Below are 16,952 nucleotides of genomic sequence, written 5' to 3'. Positions count from 1 at the left end.
TATATATATATATATACATATATAAAAAGTCTGCCTACTTTTTTACCTTAAAACTCCCCACGATAAGTAAAGTTCGAAACCCAAATAGATTTCTAGCGTTTCGAGGAGAAAGAGCAAACAAACAATGATCGGAGATTTTGTGAAATGAAATTCATTTTAAGAAGTATTTTTAATTAAACAAATAAAAAATAGAGTAAAAAAAGGGCAATTAAAAGGGCAAGAGCCTTAATACACAGTAATAGGTACGATTATCATATACATATATATTTCGATTGTATCTATTACATAATATACAAAACTGAACGGTTCGGCTATATTCAAGCCATCCTCAGCAATCTCCAATCATAGCAATAATTGATAACAATTCAATGTTGATAACGTCAAAGAAATCAAGTGCAGCAAGCAAGTCTTACAGATTACCATATCTGAAGTGTGCGTAAACCGTCATTATTTTTAATTAACTTCATTTTCTTGTAATTTAAAAAAAAATTTTGATGTTAAATATTTTGAAATCTTTCGCTTGATTGCTATCGTATCTAATCTATTGTGCACCTTTAATCTACTGTGTTTGCGTGACGCTTTTGTTTACAGCAATATGTTTTGATTGTTACAGACGCATGTCCTGTTGATGGATGCATTCCTACAGAACAACAGGCTCGATCATGTTTCGAGGGTAATGTCCTCGCACCCATCATATTTGGAACATTTTCTTCGAACCCAGCAATTCGTTCTTCGGGGTGACGGTCCACTTCCTTATGACTACAGACATCTCATTGCCATTATGGTAAATTTGTTTTCTTTCTTGTTTTCTATAAAAATTTTGTAATATATGTAGTAAATCTTGAGATTAATTTTTTTATATTTCATTAATTGATTTTTCACAAGAAAGGAGTCATATGGGTCTTTAAGACGCACTAAAGTTTGATATTATTGGTTTTAGAAGATATTTAAAAATTTTCCACCATACAAAAGAATTACAACACTTGAACTTCATATAAATACAATAATTAGCCTTGTGAATAAAATAAAACTGCGGCAAAGATTGTGAAACATTATTATTCTAAATTATTATTCTAAATCATTGCTATTTAAAAATTAGAAAAAATATCTCAGGGTCACCGAGACTCACATGTTTCACTTAAAACTTACAGTTAGATATATTCCTGCGACTTTTATTGCGCTTTTTTATATACGTTTAATTAAACCGATAACTGGAGCGATTGAAAGATGTATACTGACGTTAATTTTAGGATTTTATCTTGTTCAAACTTTAATTCATTAATCTGCAAGATTTTAGATGAAATAAGTTTCTTTTTTTAAAAACTCTTTATTATTATTATTTTTTTATTAAATGCTTAGTTTTATTGAATATAATTTATATTTAATTGTAAGAGAATTGTTACTCATGAGCTAAGCTCTTGTTCGCGTTGATGATGCGTCTTTATTTTTTCTCTTAAGTTCCCTGATCACCCTCGACGAACGACAGCGGGTCACCGGGTCAAAGATTATCGCAAACTGAGTAAATGCAGCGCGTGTGTGTTTCGTAATACCACACATGTTCTCGTGAAAAGCAATTGGTGAAGATGTGAAAAATAACATTGACTGTTCCTTTATGATCTTTACTCGGTGATCTACGCATTCGTTTGCATTACTTTTAGCTATTTGTGCAGTATGAAAATATGCCATTTGTTGTATGAAATTATATAACCTTATCTTTTGAACATACAGAAATACACGCGTAAGAATCATCTTGAAAACATATTTTTAATTGTAACCACGTTATGTCATAATTGAGACATAAAAAAAAACATTCAGTAAGATAAATGTTCTGTTTTTGAATTATATATAGGTTTCTTATTTTTCTATGAATGATTCAATTTTTATATTGAAAAGCTTGTTTACATTGCATAGAAGTATTTTATGGACTATAAATAACGCAGGAGAATGTCGAATCGAAGGTTCGCGTATAAGAATTTGACAAGCTCATATTTTTAAATAAATGAGTCATTTATCATTCACTGCTCAGAATACAAATTCGTGCGAGAAACAGACTTGTCCAGATAACACGCGCAAGTGAAAAAATAAAATTGATTTGCCGGTTTTACTTTGCATCTATAAAAACAAATTCACAATATGTTGAATTATGAAAATAACATGCATCTTTAAGATCATACAAGATTTTTTTATCGCTCTCTGAAATATTTTATGCCATCTTCAAATGTTTATCGGTCTCCGAAATATCGAATATTTTACAACTTAGAAATATTTTCAGCAAGTATTGGAGTATTTTTTGATATTCGAGAAATCTATTTGCTTTTCAATTGAAGTCAGTTTTCAATTGAATTCAAAGCGAGTTTATTAAATATATCTTGCCATTTTTTTAACTCGCATTTTTATTTCTTGCAAAATTAAGACGGCTTGTCAAAGAAACTCGTATCTCAAATTAAGATCTTACTTCTTCTCTGTAGCTTATCTCGCATTTGCTAATGTACAGTTGGCGATTGAATATATATTTCCGTAAATGTATATACAAAGTATAAAATCAGAGAAACTACAGTGTTATTAGATATGCGATGTAAGCGCGAGAGCAGGTATGCAGATTCCGCAAACTGGTTTGCTCTAAATTGTTGAGTTAACGGCTGTTTGACGAGCATTTGCGACCGCAGCCAACTTTGTTTATTACAAAATTCCATATTGTAGATTATAAAATTGCTATCTTTACAAGATACAATATTGAGATTACAGCTTCCGCTTTTGAATGATACACAGTCGCGATCGGATGTCATTGTGAGCCATTGCTCGCTTGATTCTATACTCAACTAATAATTTGAACAATTCAAATATTAGACAGAGACTTTCTTTATTACTTCCTCAAAACTCGAATCGAAAAAGTTTACGTTATAAAAAATATTTACTTAATAATAATGTGATATTCGACTGATCTAAATTTATTAATCGATTTAGATTTAACTGTCGCACCTTTCGTGCTTTCCTCACGTAATCTCGGGACTTGAACTTAGTAATCTTAATTTGATATCTCGAGAAGTAGACTGGTGTGATAGACAAACTATCATCGTAGTGTATCGATCGAGAAATATTTTATCTCGATAAAAGTGATGTGCGGACAAGAACGAAGTAAATTGTTAGACGCGGATGTGATAAAATGATAAGGTATCTGAAAAATAGCTTTTCTAATAAACATTGTGCTCATTTCTTCGAAATGTGATTTGCGATCTTTTCGGATTATTTATAAAAAATTGCACTGGAAATTAATAACATTATATAGGGGATAGTGATTTAAAAAATTCATATCAATATTTTTCATTTAAAAATAGAAATAATAATGAAAGGCAGTTGATTCTATATTGATTTGTTTTTTAGTGTTTTTTAGTGTTATTATATAGATATATTTTATTAATCATTTAGCTATCGGACAATTCGCATGCAGATTAAATTATTAAAGGAAATACACTGAAGAGTTCTTTTTTGAAGATAAAAATCATTGTTATCGTGAATCACATCGTCTCGATTTTGCGTTTATATATCTTCTAAATTAATGCAGATATAAAATTGTTGCTATTATCAAATATATACGAAAACATTGATTACCATATTATGTCAATAATTTTAGATTGATTATATCAGTCATTTTAATGAGTTTAATAGCCGCCTATTTATTTTAAAGACGGTATGCATAGCATAGAAAAACGTTAACTTATTACAGTTATTATCAGGAGCGAATTGCATCAATATAAGTTTTACGATGAAACGTAAACCTTATGATAACAGTATATTATTTCTCGGAAAAGAAATAAAATGCTTTTCGCAAAAGTATCTCGATTCTATTTATAATTAATTGTACAAATAATACTGAAACATCGATATGGCAATATCGGACTGTCTGAGATGTTATAAACGCGTTTTCTGCCAATCATTCGCACATATTGTTATTCTCGTCGCCGCGATAATGCCTTTACTTTCAGTGTTTTATCATCTTCTCAATCCCCGCGTGATAATCGAATGAAAAATGGAGATCGGTATCATCCGCCGGTAAATTTTTTCGCGCAAAGCACGATAATTAATGACTCGTGGATCGTTGATAAGCAAATTTCCGTAATTGATGAAATTGGCGTTACTCTTAATGATCGATTATTTATAAGGAAAGCACGCTAAGATACTTCCTGGGGAGACCTTCCCGAATGAATTCTGGAGGGAGGCAAAAATATATTTGGCGAACTCTGCTCTTATCGTGATTCTCGAATCGATCGATTTACTGTTCTCACAGTAAACATGTCTTGTTTGCGTACCTCATCGCAAACCCGTTCTCTCACTCTCTTCTTTTTTACCATCATTTCTCTCCTTCAATCCTGCTTTTTTTCACTCACGCTCGCTCTTCCGCCCCTTTAGCCATAGTATTACCATGTCCTGTCACGATGATCGATCGACTCTGTCAGGATCGTGCTGCATCCGACGCCCACGCGAGATTCCCCGGTTGGCGAAATGACGAGTCAGGGGTGCTAAACTGACGCGTTTCATGCCCGCGGGGCTTTGCAAAGTTAGTCACGCGGGAATAAATAGATCGTCGTCGAGTTCACGTCAGATAATTTAAATAATAGCACCTCAATTAATAGCATTTTTTTACTACGTAAAACCCATATTAAATTTTCAAAAATAGTTCCTTTTTTAACAGAATAGTGGAAAATTTAACTTAACGATGCGGCTAACCGCATCATTAACGTCTATTACAATATATTGTAACAAGACTATTAGCATACTTAAAATAGTAAATGCTCAATGAGCTCGTGACTCTTCTGTGTATCTTTAATGATACTTTTAACGTATTTTATTTTAACATTGATATTGATGGTTTCATTATTGCTTTAACTATGCTTGCGAACAAATTCTCTGGTTAAAATCTCTTTGCTATTAATTTATAAAACCGATAACGTGAAAATCTATGAAAGGTCACGGGATTATTCATAGTTGGGGATGCAGGATTGAGCATAGTGCATATATCCTTGAAATGGATGTTGCTGTTCGTCACGTGCTGGAAATGATTGTGAGCGTGATAACGCGCGATATTGGCGGCCGCGACCTCGTGCAATTTTACACTCCGATGCATCATCACATCGTTGTCAATTCGCCTATCGCCAGTCGAAATTTGTTATTGAAAAATGCATACGGCAAGCCGCTACGGCCTCCCCACGAAATCGAGCCAACAACTCCGGCGCTCGTTCTCGAAAATTTCGTGGGACAGGAAACCCACCGTTTATCGTATGCGATGCGCGATATCGCATGTATCGTATACATGTGCGCAAATACCATGCAATAATGCATGGCAACGCTATCCGACACTCAATACGCGAATAGAAATTTCTCGCGGGGCAAAATTGCTTTCCGTCGACTCCGCGCGCTCATCGTTTTTTATTCGACCCTTACTTCCCTACGGGTAGTATCTTATCGATGGACATTATCTGCGAACTAATTCTACAGACCTGTATATCTGTTTATTGTGATGTGGGCCTGAGGTAAGCGTGATAATCGAGATTACAAGGCCTGCACCGTCGAAGCTTAACAGCCATAAATTAGTTGATTTATTATAGCGCGGGGTACGCATTGATTACGCTATAATTATGTTACATCATTACACGACATGGCATTTAATATATCTGAAACGCTCGTTTGAATCATATGAAATATTTTTATCGCGCATATGGATCTCGTCTCTTTAATACGTATTTAAATTGCGTTTTCAATCAACTAGCGAGTTGCTCATAATGGGAGGACCAAAAGTAGAAACGCGCTTTTAAAATACAGTTTGCTAATGATAGTCCTTCGTGTTCACATTAAGAATCTTAGCTTCAGATCTCTTACTCTCTAAATTCTTTGGAACGGAATCTGATTTTAGAGAATGAAAATTCTGTCATTCTTGAAAAAGAGTGATAAAATTTTCTTTAAGAGTGAAAGTTTACTCTTTAGATTGAGATTCCACTCTAAAGAATATAGAAAGAAATTTTTTTTATACATTAACAATAAGTGTGAGAATTTTTGAGCCATCAGATCAATTAATTAGGAATAATAGATTTCAGGAAAAGTAGATTTCAGAAAAGATCAAGTTAAATATGACCTATATATATAAATATTTCCCAAGGACTAATTAATTCTTTTTCTAATGCGTAAGTACAGTTATATACAGTTAGAATTAACGCAAACCCTTTTCGTCAAAGTACTTGTCAACGCTGCATTGTCAAAATGATGATGAAAATACATTAATCTGAACTGTATTTATATCATATATATTTGGAAAAAAGTCGATTGGTCTTGGAATATTGTATAACACTTATTTTTCTCTTTTTTGTAAATTCTATCCTGCCAAATGATTCTAATGACTTTAAAATTTTTATATTTTTATAATTGTTAATTTTTGAATAGACTAAAGGATGTCTGAGGCTTTTCATTCTTAATACGGACAAAAGAAGGATTTGCAATATTTTAAAAACGCGTTTTCACTTCAGATTTTCTCTTCCTTTGTCAGAATTACAGCTCCTTTCAGATAACCATCAAAAAATTTGTACGATCCCTTTTAATGATGTACGATTTAGTAGATAATAATCTCTCAATGTAAGGGAGACGATTACGTTAGAAACATTGTCTGAGGGTGGCATTAAGCGTCGCGGATGATGCGAGAGAGAGATAAATTGACGAGAACAGGTTTGGAGATCTATCTTAATGTAATTTCAGGCTGCGGGTAGGCACCAATGTAGCTACCTTATAAACCTGCAGAAGGGAGAGTTCCTTCTTCAGGGCGGTGACCCCTCGTGGCTTCAAGGCCTTAGATCGATTCCGGGGAAGCTGCAAGATCTCTATGAGATCAACAAGATCCTAGCTCATAGACCGTGGCTCCTCAATAAATCGCACATAGAGGTAAGTGGATTTCGTGGGATTTCGAATTCATGCATAGAATTCACATGAGGTTCGAGATTAGTGATGCAATACAAATGTTTGTATTTTCAGAAATTAACTAAGGGCGATGATAATTGGTCCTTAGCGGAGGTTGTCCACGCGATAGTTCTATTAGCCCACTTCCACTCGTTATCCTCTTTCGTATTTTCTTGTGGAATTAACGAAGAATTGGATAACGTAACTGGTCATCACTATAAGGAGAACATCCAGGACAATAGTAGTAAGATACCGCCTGCCAAAGATAAACTCATGAGCCCTAAAAAGATCCCTAATGGAGACGGCAAGACTGGTATGTAATATTTAATATTTTATAACTTTTTGTTGACAAAATGGAATATCATTTGTCTAACGATGATTATGAATTGTGTAAAATTATCCATTTTTACATGGAAAGAATGATTTTGCTGTGTCCAAAATTTTCTAGATCTGAAAATAATTTTGTTGGCTGATGAAAATAATAATAACGTAAGAAACTTGAGATGAACAATTTTGTAAAATTAATCTAGTAACAAACTTACAATTTTGGGAATTAGCGCTGTAGAAAGTGCGATAAATATCAATGTTAATCTTTAATCAAGTATCTGACTTTTAATTAGAACAAATAGTTACAAAATTTTAATAATCGCTCGCAAACTTTCGGCTAATTTTTTAGTATATACCATTTTCAGTACATACTTCGACAAAATATGAGATAGATGCATTCAGTGTACAATGATCATGTGTGTTTGTCTAATCAATAATATTTCTCTGTGAAGTGGTCAATTCTTCTTTTTGAGACTCAATTAGTTAGATAGCTCGATGATGCCTGAATGATTGTGCAATTCTGTAAAAGAGTTTGATATTCTAAAAACTAGTTTGAGTCTTACATAATTATTTTCAGATCTGTATGCAGCTAAATTTTTAGATATTTTAACAAAACTGTTCTTTTTATGTGTAAGTTCACTTTTTCGAATATCTATTATATTGACAAAAAATTTATATAACTCTATAAATTGAAATTGTCACGATTTATAGAAAATTTACCGTCGCCGCCGTCGTCACCGAGCATAGTTGGCGAGCAGGAAGTCGGAGTGGAGACTCTGATGGAACGTATGAAGCGTCTCTCGGAAAAATCCGAGTCCTATCAGATCACGCAGGAGGAGCTTTCCAAGAGATTCGAGACTGTCGAGACGCAATCGGCCGAGCTGGCAGCAGCGCCGCAAAGAAGCAGCTCGGTTCTCGACTCCGATATCGGTCTATTCATCGAGGATCCTACTTTCATCTACCAGGATTTCGCCAAGGTGAGCCTCTACGGCGCCAGTTTTATCATATTATTAGAAACGGTAAAACAGTTAACAGTTAAAGTTCCATAGATACTTCGTATCTTAATTGAATTCATTTATGTTGATAATGTCAGCGCGATTCTCATGTTATTCAACAATGTGGCGATGATTCCTCGCGCGTGTCCGTTGTTTTTGTATGCCTAAGTTAAGTAGTGTGTAATGGATTAGAACCGAAAGACGATATTCCAAGGTAGCGTATAGCTCATCCATGAATATTTAAGCTGACTGCCTGTACTCCGCGCGTACGGCTTACGGCTCCGCTCGCGTAACTACTATGAATATTTACCGCGCGACAACGTTATGTATTGGCTGACTTAAGATAGGCTATAGAAGGCGGGGCACAACGCTTACGCCAGGCGTTAATGATAATAAAAAAAGTCGCTTCGCCGGTTGCTACCCATAGGATAGTATTCCCTAACATGACTCTATCTTTCACGAGACGTTTTAATACAACTTTTCTCATCTCTTGGTGCTTTCTTTTTTTATTGATTCGATGTTTTTCTTTCTAGCGCGGTCAGTTGAACGACATACCGACCTTCCGCGTCCAGGACTATTCCTGGGATGATCACGGTTACTCCTTGGTGAATCGTCTATATAATGACGTCGGTAATCTTCTCGACGACAAATTCAAAACCGCATATAATTTGACATATTATACCATGGGCACGCACAACAAGGTCGATACATCGCGCTTTAGACGGGCGATCTGGAATTACATACAGTGTATGTTCGGCATCAGGCATGACGATTACGATTACAATGAGGTGAATCAATTGCTCGAGCGTAGCCTCAAAACCTTCATCAAGAGCGCCGTTTGTTATCCAGAGCGCGTTACAAAGAGGGATTATGATCGCGTCATGAGGGAATTCAAACACAGTGAAAAGGTAAGTAGAATTATCTTTCAAATGTGCGATCTTAACTAAAGTAATTTAATTGAAAAACAAATGAGAACGTATATTCTTTATAATTCTTTAAAAATAAATAATATAATTCTTTTAAAAATAAACTACTTCAATCAAACCGCTTAGCTTCTTTGATTTTTTTAAATTAAAATATACGATTATATGGATAGTATATAATAAGGTTGCATTTTTTATTTCAAATAAATAGAAATTTAAATAAGCAATAATTTATGTAGATAAGTTTGTAAAAGCTGACCATGTTAAATATAAAATACTTGAAATATTATTCCGATTATTCGGTTGCGAATAACTGCTGTCAATTTCGTGATAGAAAGTTAAGATTAGTTCGCATGAAATGCGGTATGCATTTGAAATTAGTTATTAACTTATTTATGATAAAGCTTTTATCACGATGAAACAAGAAATATAAAAATTTATTCTCATATAAACAGAAGATGAGGAAATGAGATTATTGAATATTGTTAAATATCGCTTTTTCCTTTTGTTTTTCAGGTCCACGTGAACCTGATGATTCTAGAGGCTCGCATGCAAGCAGAATTGCTGTATGCCCTTCGTGCCGTGATGCGGTATATGACCTAAAGCGAAGTTCCGCGTCGCTCCCTCGTTTGTCCGCTGTCTGTCAGTCTGCAGTTTGTCGATTTGTTTTCTCGCGCCACGCTCCATGCCGTAAATTCGCAGACTTCATGCGCGCGGCATAGAAGGAGCAGACAAGCGCGATATCATCGAGTCTTATACAGAACATATGCACACACATATGCACGCGCTATCATAAGGCCGCTTCAACGTCGACTCGTGAATTGCGGCGATAGCGAGCAATCGCGATTCAGCGAGTGCTGAAAAAGGCGATAGTGGAAGAGCAAAAAAAAAAAAGAAAAGAAAAATGCTAATTGTGAAAACAGAAGATCATAATATTTGGCCATTCAGCTGCGCTCTCGGCGCGATTTTTCCGATGGCGCCTCGACGACGAGACCAACATGTCTTTGTTTTTCATGCGGCTCACGAACATTGTTGATTGCACATTTCGTCTATTCGCGTAATAAAGTAGAATTGATGGCAAATGGAGTGTTTCTCCGCATTTGTTTGAGAGAAGATTGTGAAGAGATCATAAAAACAGAAGAAGAAATTGTGCGAACAGACAAGAAGACATGACAAGGAGAGGAAAGATTTATAATTTGTTTTGTACATAGACACTCGTATTTTTCTACGTTCGACATTATAGCAGACTGTTATTTGTGTGTTTCGTTTACGTTTCAGATCTGTTAAAAAAAAGTTTGCTCTCGCCTTAGAAGCTTTCAAGTCGCGCTTTTAACTTGACACGTAACACCACACATACATATACACATACACATTCTTATTATGTTTGCAATTGCGATCTTATACGCGGTTTATTGAAGAAAACGTATCACCGTAACACGCATTCATATATCAAGCAAAAGAAAAAATTCCGCGCAGATATTTCGTTTCTTCTTTTGTGTCGGATAGCTTATTGAGAAATGGAAAATTAAAATCGTAAGGCTAAATTAAGAAAATCTATTAACTCTAATTCCGTCGTGATTTTATCCTTTGCCTCGGATCCGATTTGATTCGACTTTTCTGAGTTCTCATGCTTGTGGCGTACACCTCGAGTTATCGGAACGTCGAATTGTCGCATGCGACGCAACGCGCGTCCTCGCGAACATTGGACCGAGAAATTGTCTTTCGCGCTCTGTATATATCTATATATATGTATGTAATGCGTTTTATCTTCGTTTCATTTTGACGATCCCGTAAAAAAATACCCATGAATGAGCTAACATAAAATTATACCTATTTACCATTCATCATATGCGTGTGTCGAGCAAACCTTAGATTGTAGGACGATTCGCAGCCGCGTATATGGGCGTGCAGATTATGTTACGAGCACGCGACCGCGGAGAGAAGAAATGCCTATCGGCTGTGTTTATTTACCGAGGGATGATGCGCCGCTGTTGTTTAGTCGAACGCAAAGAGCAAATTTGCTTTAACCCATGCACCATCTAAACCTAGGCTGCTTTTCCACCTTGAGATTAGCAATGCTGGAAAGCCACGTTCGCGTCGAGCTTTACACAAGAAGAAAATTCGTTTGGTGTCTCAAAAGAAGATTATTGTATCTAGATTCTTGTGCTGATGGCTTACACTTGAAGAAGCAGGAAAGAAGTGGCAGCTTGGAGAACGTGGTTTAGGATTTATCCGAATTTTGCGTGCGCCATTGAAAGAACTGATCGATTTCATGTGAACACCAATTTCTCGACGCCCGATATTATGCGCGCGCACGCGAGGGCGCTATCAACGAATTTCGATGCCTTCGGCGTAGCGTTCTAATGAAACGTTATATAGAAAGGAAAGAAAAGAAAGAGAGAGAGAGAGAGAGAGAGAGAGAGAGAGAGAGAGAGAGAGAAGTTTGATAAAAAGCGATAGGAATCGTGATGCACGGCTGATGGAGAAGCCCTGTCCCTTCCTCGGCGATTATTGATTGCAATCGTGCGGGGACGCTGTTTGTTCGATGTCAAAGTGTTGTGTATGAAGAGGATCGAGGCGAGGCTGTTTAAACAAATCAAATTCTTATAATAGATTGTTAAGGTATATACAGACACGCAACATACACACCTATACATATATACACATACAACACATGATACACACGAAAAGAATATGGCACAAACTATTACACGCGAAATATACGTGTTCTGTGATCGCATATATCTATATATATGTATACACACATACACATAAAAAAGCGAATATATATATATGTATATATATATAGATACATATATACGCATATTTACGATTAACTCGGCGAAAGAAAGGGAGGGAGAGCGAGAGGGAGAGAGTGGCAAGTGCGTATGAAGTACGTAATTGGAAGTTTGATGATTCTACCTGTAGCATTTGTAATTAGGGTGTCTCTTTATTATATAATTGTGCACATGTGTGTACGTATGCGCGGGTGCGTCTCAGATAATCGATTTGTTTACGTGCGCGTTTCAAGGACGTGATAATCAGTACTTTGGAATGTGAACGTGTTCTCCGTGAACGATCCTTTGATCTCGATCAGCAATCGACTATAAATGGTACACACAGTGAGTAAGAGATCCTACGAGAAAATTGAAATTGGTGTAATTTCAATAAATTATGATTATTCTGAGGATTGCAAAAAAAAATTTTATTTATCATATTTTAAAAAATTTTATTTATCATGTTTAATAATGTAACTTCATATATATAAATATACTGTATATATACTACAATAATATAGAGTATATTTAATATATATATTTGTATTTATTCTATATTTATATAAAATTGTACATATATATATATAGAACACACACACAAAATTTTTATTTAATATGCGTAAATACAGAGTAAATTTTCTTTCTACGAAATATTAGAATTCTATTGTGATCTTATAAACGCGTTGTTTAAAATTTTCTAGAAATTTTTATAATATAAATTGCTATACTTAATAACTGCGAGTAAACATGGAGATAATTCTTATCTCTACATCTGGATTTATTGAGATTACACCTGTTTCAATTCTTGGTCGATTTATCTAGTCTAAGTGACGCCGAATTACATTTCTCACTCCGGTGGCGAAGTTATTCCGGTGGAACAAAGTTGAATTCCAAAGTACGATTCCATGCACTTAAGCGTAAACGCATATACGCACGCAGAGACACGTATGGATCGTCCGAATGATACGGAACCAAATGGATAATAAACAGCGAGACCTATCGACCAACAGAGCGACGCGTTTCCTTTTTTTCTTTAAGCGACGTCTCCACATATCACATCAAGAGTTTAAAATAGAAAAAAAGAAACATTTTTGCGTCGCTTACAGTTCTCTCGTCGAAATAGTCGAATCGGTAGAACCAATAACTTTTCGGCGATCGAACTTTTTCTCTCTTCGCTTTGTAACGTATCTTGCCGTTGTTTGCGAGTAATAACAGAGAAAGAATGTGATTTTGCGACAAAAATCGCTGTTGGTCATGCTAATGACAGTATTTTCAGTTTCACTCTCTCTCTCTCTCTCTTTCTCTCTCTCTCTCTCTTTCTCTGTTTCTTTAAAGTATTTCATTTTAAGCTCTACTCTAGAATTCTTTCTCTTTAGCTATCTCTCTCTTTCATTTCTGTTTATTTATCTCTTTTATACGAACTTGTTCACAATCGATAAATTTAGTGAATTCTATAATTTTTTTTATATTTCTCAAGAATGCATATATCGTCACATCAAATCGTCAGAGATCAAAATTATTAAATTGTATCATTTCTTATAGAATTAGACTCACTACGCGAAAGCTCAATACAGTTGAAACCAAAGAGATATGCAAGAAGTTGTGATCATCTGAATTTTAGTAACATATTATCTAAATTATTATCTAATGTGTTAATAACAAGATTAGAAATGTATTATTATTCGCAGAGCTTTTATGATATTTGATCGCCTTATATATCCAAATGTGGAAAACTAAATTCTTCGCGCGTTTAGTTCGTAAGTATCATGATTTTTGGCATTCATAATGAGTTTACGTAATTTTTTATTTCGTATTGAGCGAACATTAGATATAGATTTCGATGCATACACCTTTCTGGTCCATCATGGAACCAATCACTAATAAATAAATGTTCATTAAATCATTGTAATATCTACTCTATGCGTTTTAGAATAGTCGCGATGCTCTCAAAAACATCATCGCCGAAGATCGCATCGGCACATCGAGAGCTATGTTATAACTTTTTGAATTTTATATAAAACTAATAACAATGTTTTTTTAATATATTCAGTTACGTAAAAAGAAACTAGATTTTACTTCAGAATTTACTTATTTAACACAATCCGAAAAGATCTACGTGTTCTTCTGTTCTTCTAACTTCTTTCTAATTTTTTCCTTTTTCCTCTTTTTTTTTAAATTTCTGTCTCACAACTTTTTCATTTACCTCTCAATTTTGCATTATTTGTTTAAAGTTATCTATTATCTAGTTTATTTTTTAACATGCCAGTCTTAAGTTCTTATTTTATCCTGTTGTATCTTTAACTATCTTTTTGTTCTCATCAATTTTCATCGTTTTTTTGTACTGTTTATTTTATAATTATAAAAAGAAAATGAAAGAAAATAACAAACATTGATGATTGAAATCAATGTAGATAACAAATTGCAACATGTTCGCGATAATCGTATACGTGGATTGATCTCATAATATGATAATCGAAAGAGAGAGAGGGAGGGAGGGGAAGAGGGAGAGGGGAGAGAGAGAGAGAGAGAGAAGAGGAAAAAAAAGAAAGGAGGAATACGCGCAAAGCTCATAGAGAAAAAAAGGACATTGTAACAATTACAGACGACGGTCTACTCCATATCTTTCTTTATTTTTTCTCTTAAAAATTGAGAAACGTGAGAGATTCTCATTAAAGCTGCACGCGAATGCCACTGCGGCGAGTCACACATCAAAGCGGATTATAATTTCGTGATAATTCTAAGGGGCACGAAAGAAAAGAAGAGAAAACAGGTAGAGTGAGGAAGGAGATGCGAAAGAAATCGAGATTTTTATGTAGTGACGATTAAATAGGCGAAAGCAAAGTGCGATCAGACATCGTGCCAGAAAATGAGGCATCGAGATCTTTGATTTGACATACCGAAATATCGTTGTAAAGGTCCAAGATTTGTCAAGGATGCCTTTATGTCACCGTATCATTATTATTATTATTATTATTATTATTTAAATATTTATTACTTAAATATTTTAAAATTTCGTTATTTTATAAATATTCCTGAGATGTTCGTATTATTTGAGCTTCGTGCTCCATGTTTGATCGTGCTTTATCTTTCGCTCAACTTTTATTCATTGCTGTTTCTCTCTTGGATGGCAGGACAAATCGGGATTTTTAGTCGAGTTGACGCCTCGGTAAAGTGTATAGTGAGAATCTTGGAGGTGGACGAGTAAAGAGCAAGAAAAAAATTGAGGAAAAACAACAAGTTAATGTGTGAACGATGAAGAATTAAAAAAAATTGTAAAAGGAACATATATATGCGCGCGCGTGTGTGTGTGTGCGTGTGTGCGTGTGTGTGTTGAATTAGTTCTAAATTTATTGTCCAATTGTCTCGAATGAGTTCAAGCTCTTAAAAAGAGAAGGAAAGAAAGAGAGAGATGTGCACGAGTTGTACACAGCCGAAAGAATAGTCCACCTCCGAAAGTCACAAAAAGCATATTAAAATAGTACATGCCACCTTATCGGGAATGATTGTGTGATAATTACAAGTGATTTGACTAGACCCCCTTCCCCTTTTTGAATGATCAAGCGGATTATTATCATTAAAGATGTATTTTTTTTCGATTGCACATCAATATCTCGGTGACTAGATCTAGAGCGCTAAAAAGACAAAAGTACACTTTTTTTTCATTTCACGCTTTAGATTTCAGATTTCGAGCTAATCGAGACGCGGCTTAAAAAAGTACCCTTTGTAATAGTAATCCATCGGTTTTACCAACGAGGAAGAGATTCCGAGAGAAAGTTGGGAAGGAATTCCTTGCTCGCGAAGCTCGCCGTAACATCTCGGTCATGTTGATTCGATTAAGCCTCGCGGTCGTAGCTTAATCTTATCATGGGCCGGCGCCAGCTCGCGATCTCTTTACGAGACTAATTTAGGAATTCTCGCTGTTTTGCGTATTCTTCGATAAACAGGTTGTTAATTTCGTTTTGTATCGCGTATATGTAAGACTCGAGCGGTCGCCGCCATACGTGCGGCCGGGGAAGGGGGTCGTATATGATGTGATTTCTTTTATATCATAACGAATAATGAACACTAAGAAATATTATAGTTTCATATAAGTGAGATATGTTATTTGTCATTTATTTTATCTCTTAATAAATGATGTTATATAAAAAAAGTCAACGGGTTCTTCATCTCGCCCTCTCCAAAAGCGAAAGACTCATCGCTGAAATGCGCTATTCTTCGAAATTATAATATTAGAAGACGATTCCTGCAACATTGATTAGCTGACTGATACTAATTTTAGTTCCACCATCCTTAAATTTGAAATATTGAAATTTCAAAAACATTGAATATTGAAATGGAATTTCAGTCACCAAGATTAAAATGAAATCCGTCGTAACATATTTGTCTAATTTCAATTAACTTTTCATTTTATCTAACTTCAATTTTTTAAAATTAAATTTATAATATTATATAATTTTAAAATTATCAATTTCATCAAGCGATTATATATACAGTCTGAAGAAGGTCAGAAAGAAGACAATAATCGCCCTCTCTCATCATACATTTATTCGCCGGCTATCAGCATATTACACCACACGTTACACATGACATCAAACGTCTAACAAATCGATTAGCGCTAACGATTACTCACTCTCAGCCACATTTGCATAAAATAGTCCCATTATGAATCTCACTGCTGCTTTTTTCGCGCGACGATATTTACAGAATACTTTGCGTGTACAATTACATTGTAGACAGTCTCTCGTAAAAAGAGAACGCATTTACAGAGCGTGTCTAAACGATGTTCTGTGCATGGATTGAACGTTAGATCTCGTGCGAGAGTAGCATGAATGTACTCCAAATGATATCATCAGAGATATCGGTGATTGCCATTGTAGATATATATCAGATGGTTTAATTTTACGAGCGTAGGACGGGTTGTTCATCATTTGTCATTCAATGTACTACTCTTTTCGAACTATGATGTCGGTTAAATTAGAATTGGAACGTGA

General features: G+C 34.9%; 1 protein-coding gene across 4 annotated transcripts in view; it reads left to right on the top strand.

The window, feature by feature from the left end:
• LOC108691188 (sestrin homolog) overlaps positions 1-9,942 on the top strand; it is a 177,489-nt gene extending 167,547 nt beyond the window's left edge. For all 4 annotated transcript variants that reach the window (XM_018198848.1, XM_018198849.1, XM_018198851.1 and 1 more), the window contains 6 exons: positions 614-784; positions 6,742-6,924; positions 7,015-7,252; positions 7,978-8,243; positions 8,795-9,169; positions 9,701-9,942. In XM_018198848.1, the coding sequence (XP_018054337.1) occupies positions 614-784; positions 6,742-6,924; positions 7,015-7,252; positions 7,978-8,243; positions 8,795-9,169; positions 9,701-9,787 (1,320 nt within the window). In that variant the 3' untranslated portion in view covers positions 9,788-9,942. The remainder of the gene's footprint in view (positions 1-613; positions 785-6,741; positions 6,925-7,014; positions 7,253-7,977; positions 8,244-8,794; positions 9,170-9,700) is intronic.
• The last annotated feature ends 7,010 nt before the right edge of the window (positions 9,943-16,952 follow it).

The sequence above is a fragment of the Atta colombica genome, unplaced genomic scaffold, assembly GCF_001594045.1.
Source record: "Atta colombica isolate Treedump-2 unplaced genomic scaffold, Acol1.0 scaffold41, whole genome shotgun sequence".
Classification (NCBI taxonomy): Eukaryota; Metazoa; Arthropoda; class Insecta; order Hymenoptera; family Formicidae; genus Atta; species Atta colombica.
The sequence above is the reverse complement of the archived record's forward strand: the minus strand, read 5'-3'. Positions and strand labels throughout refer to the sequence as shown.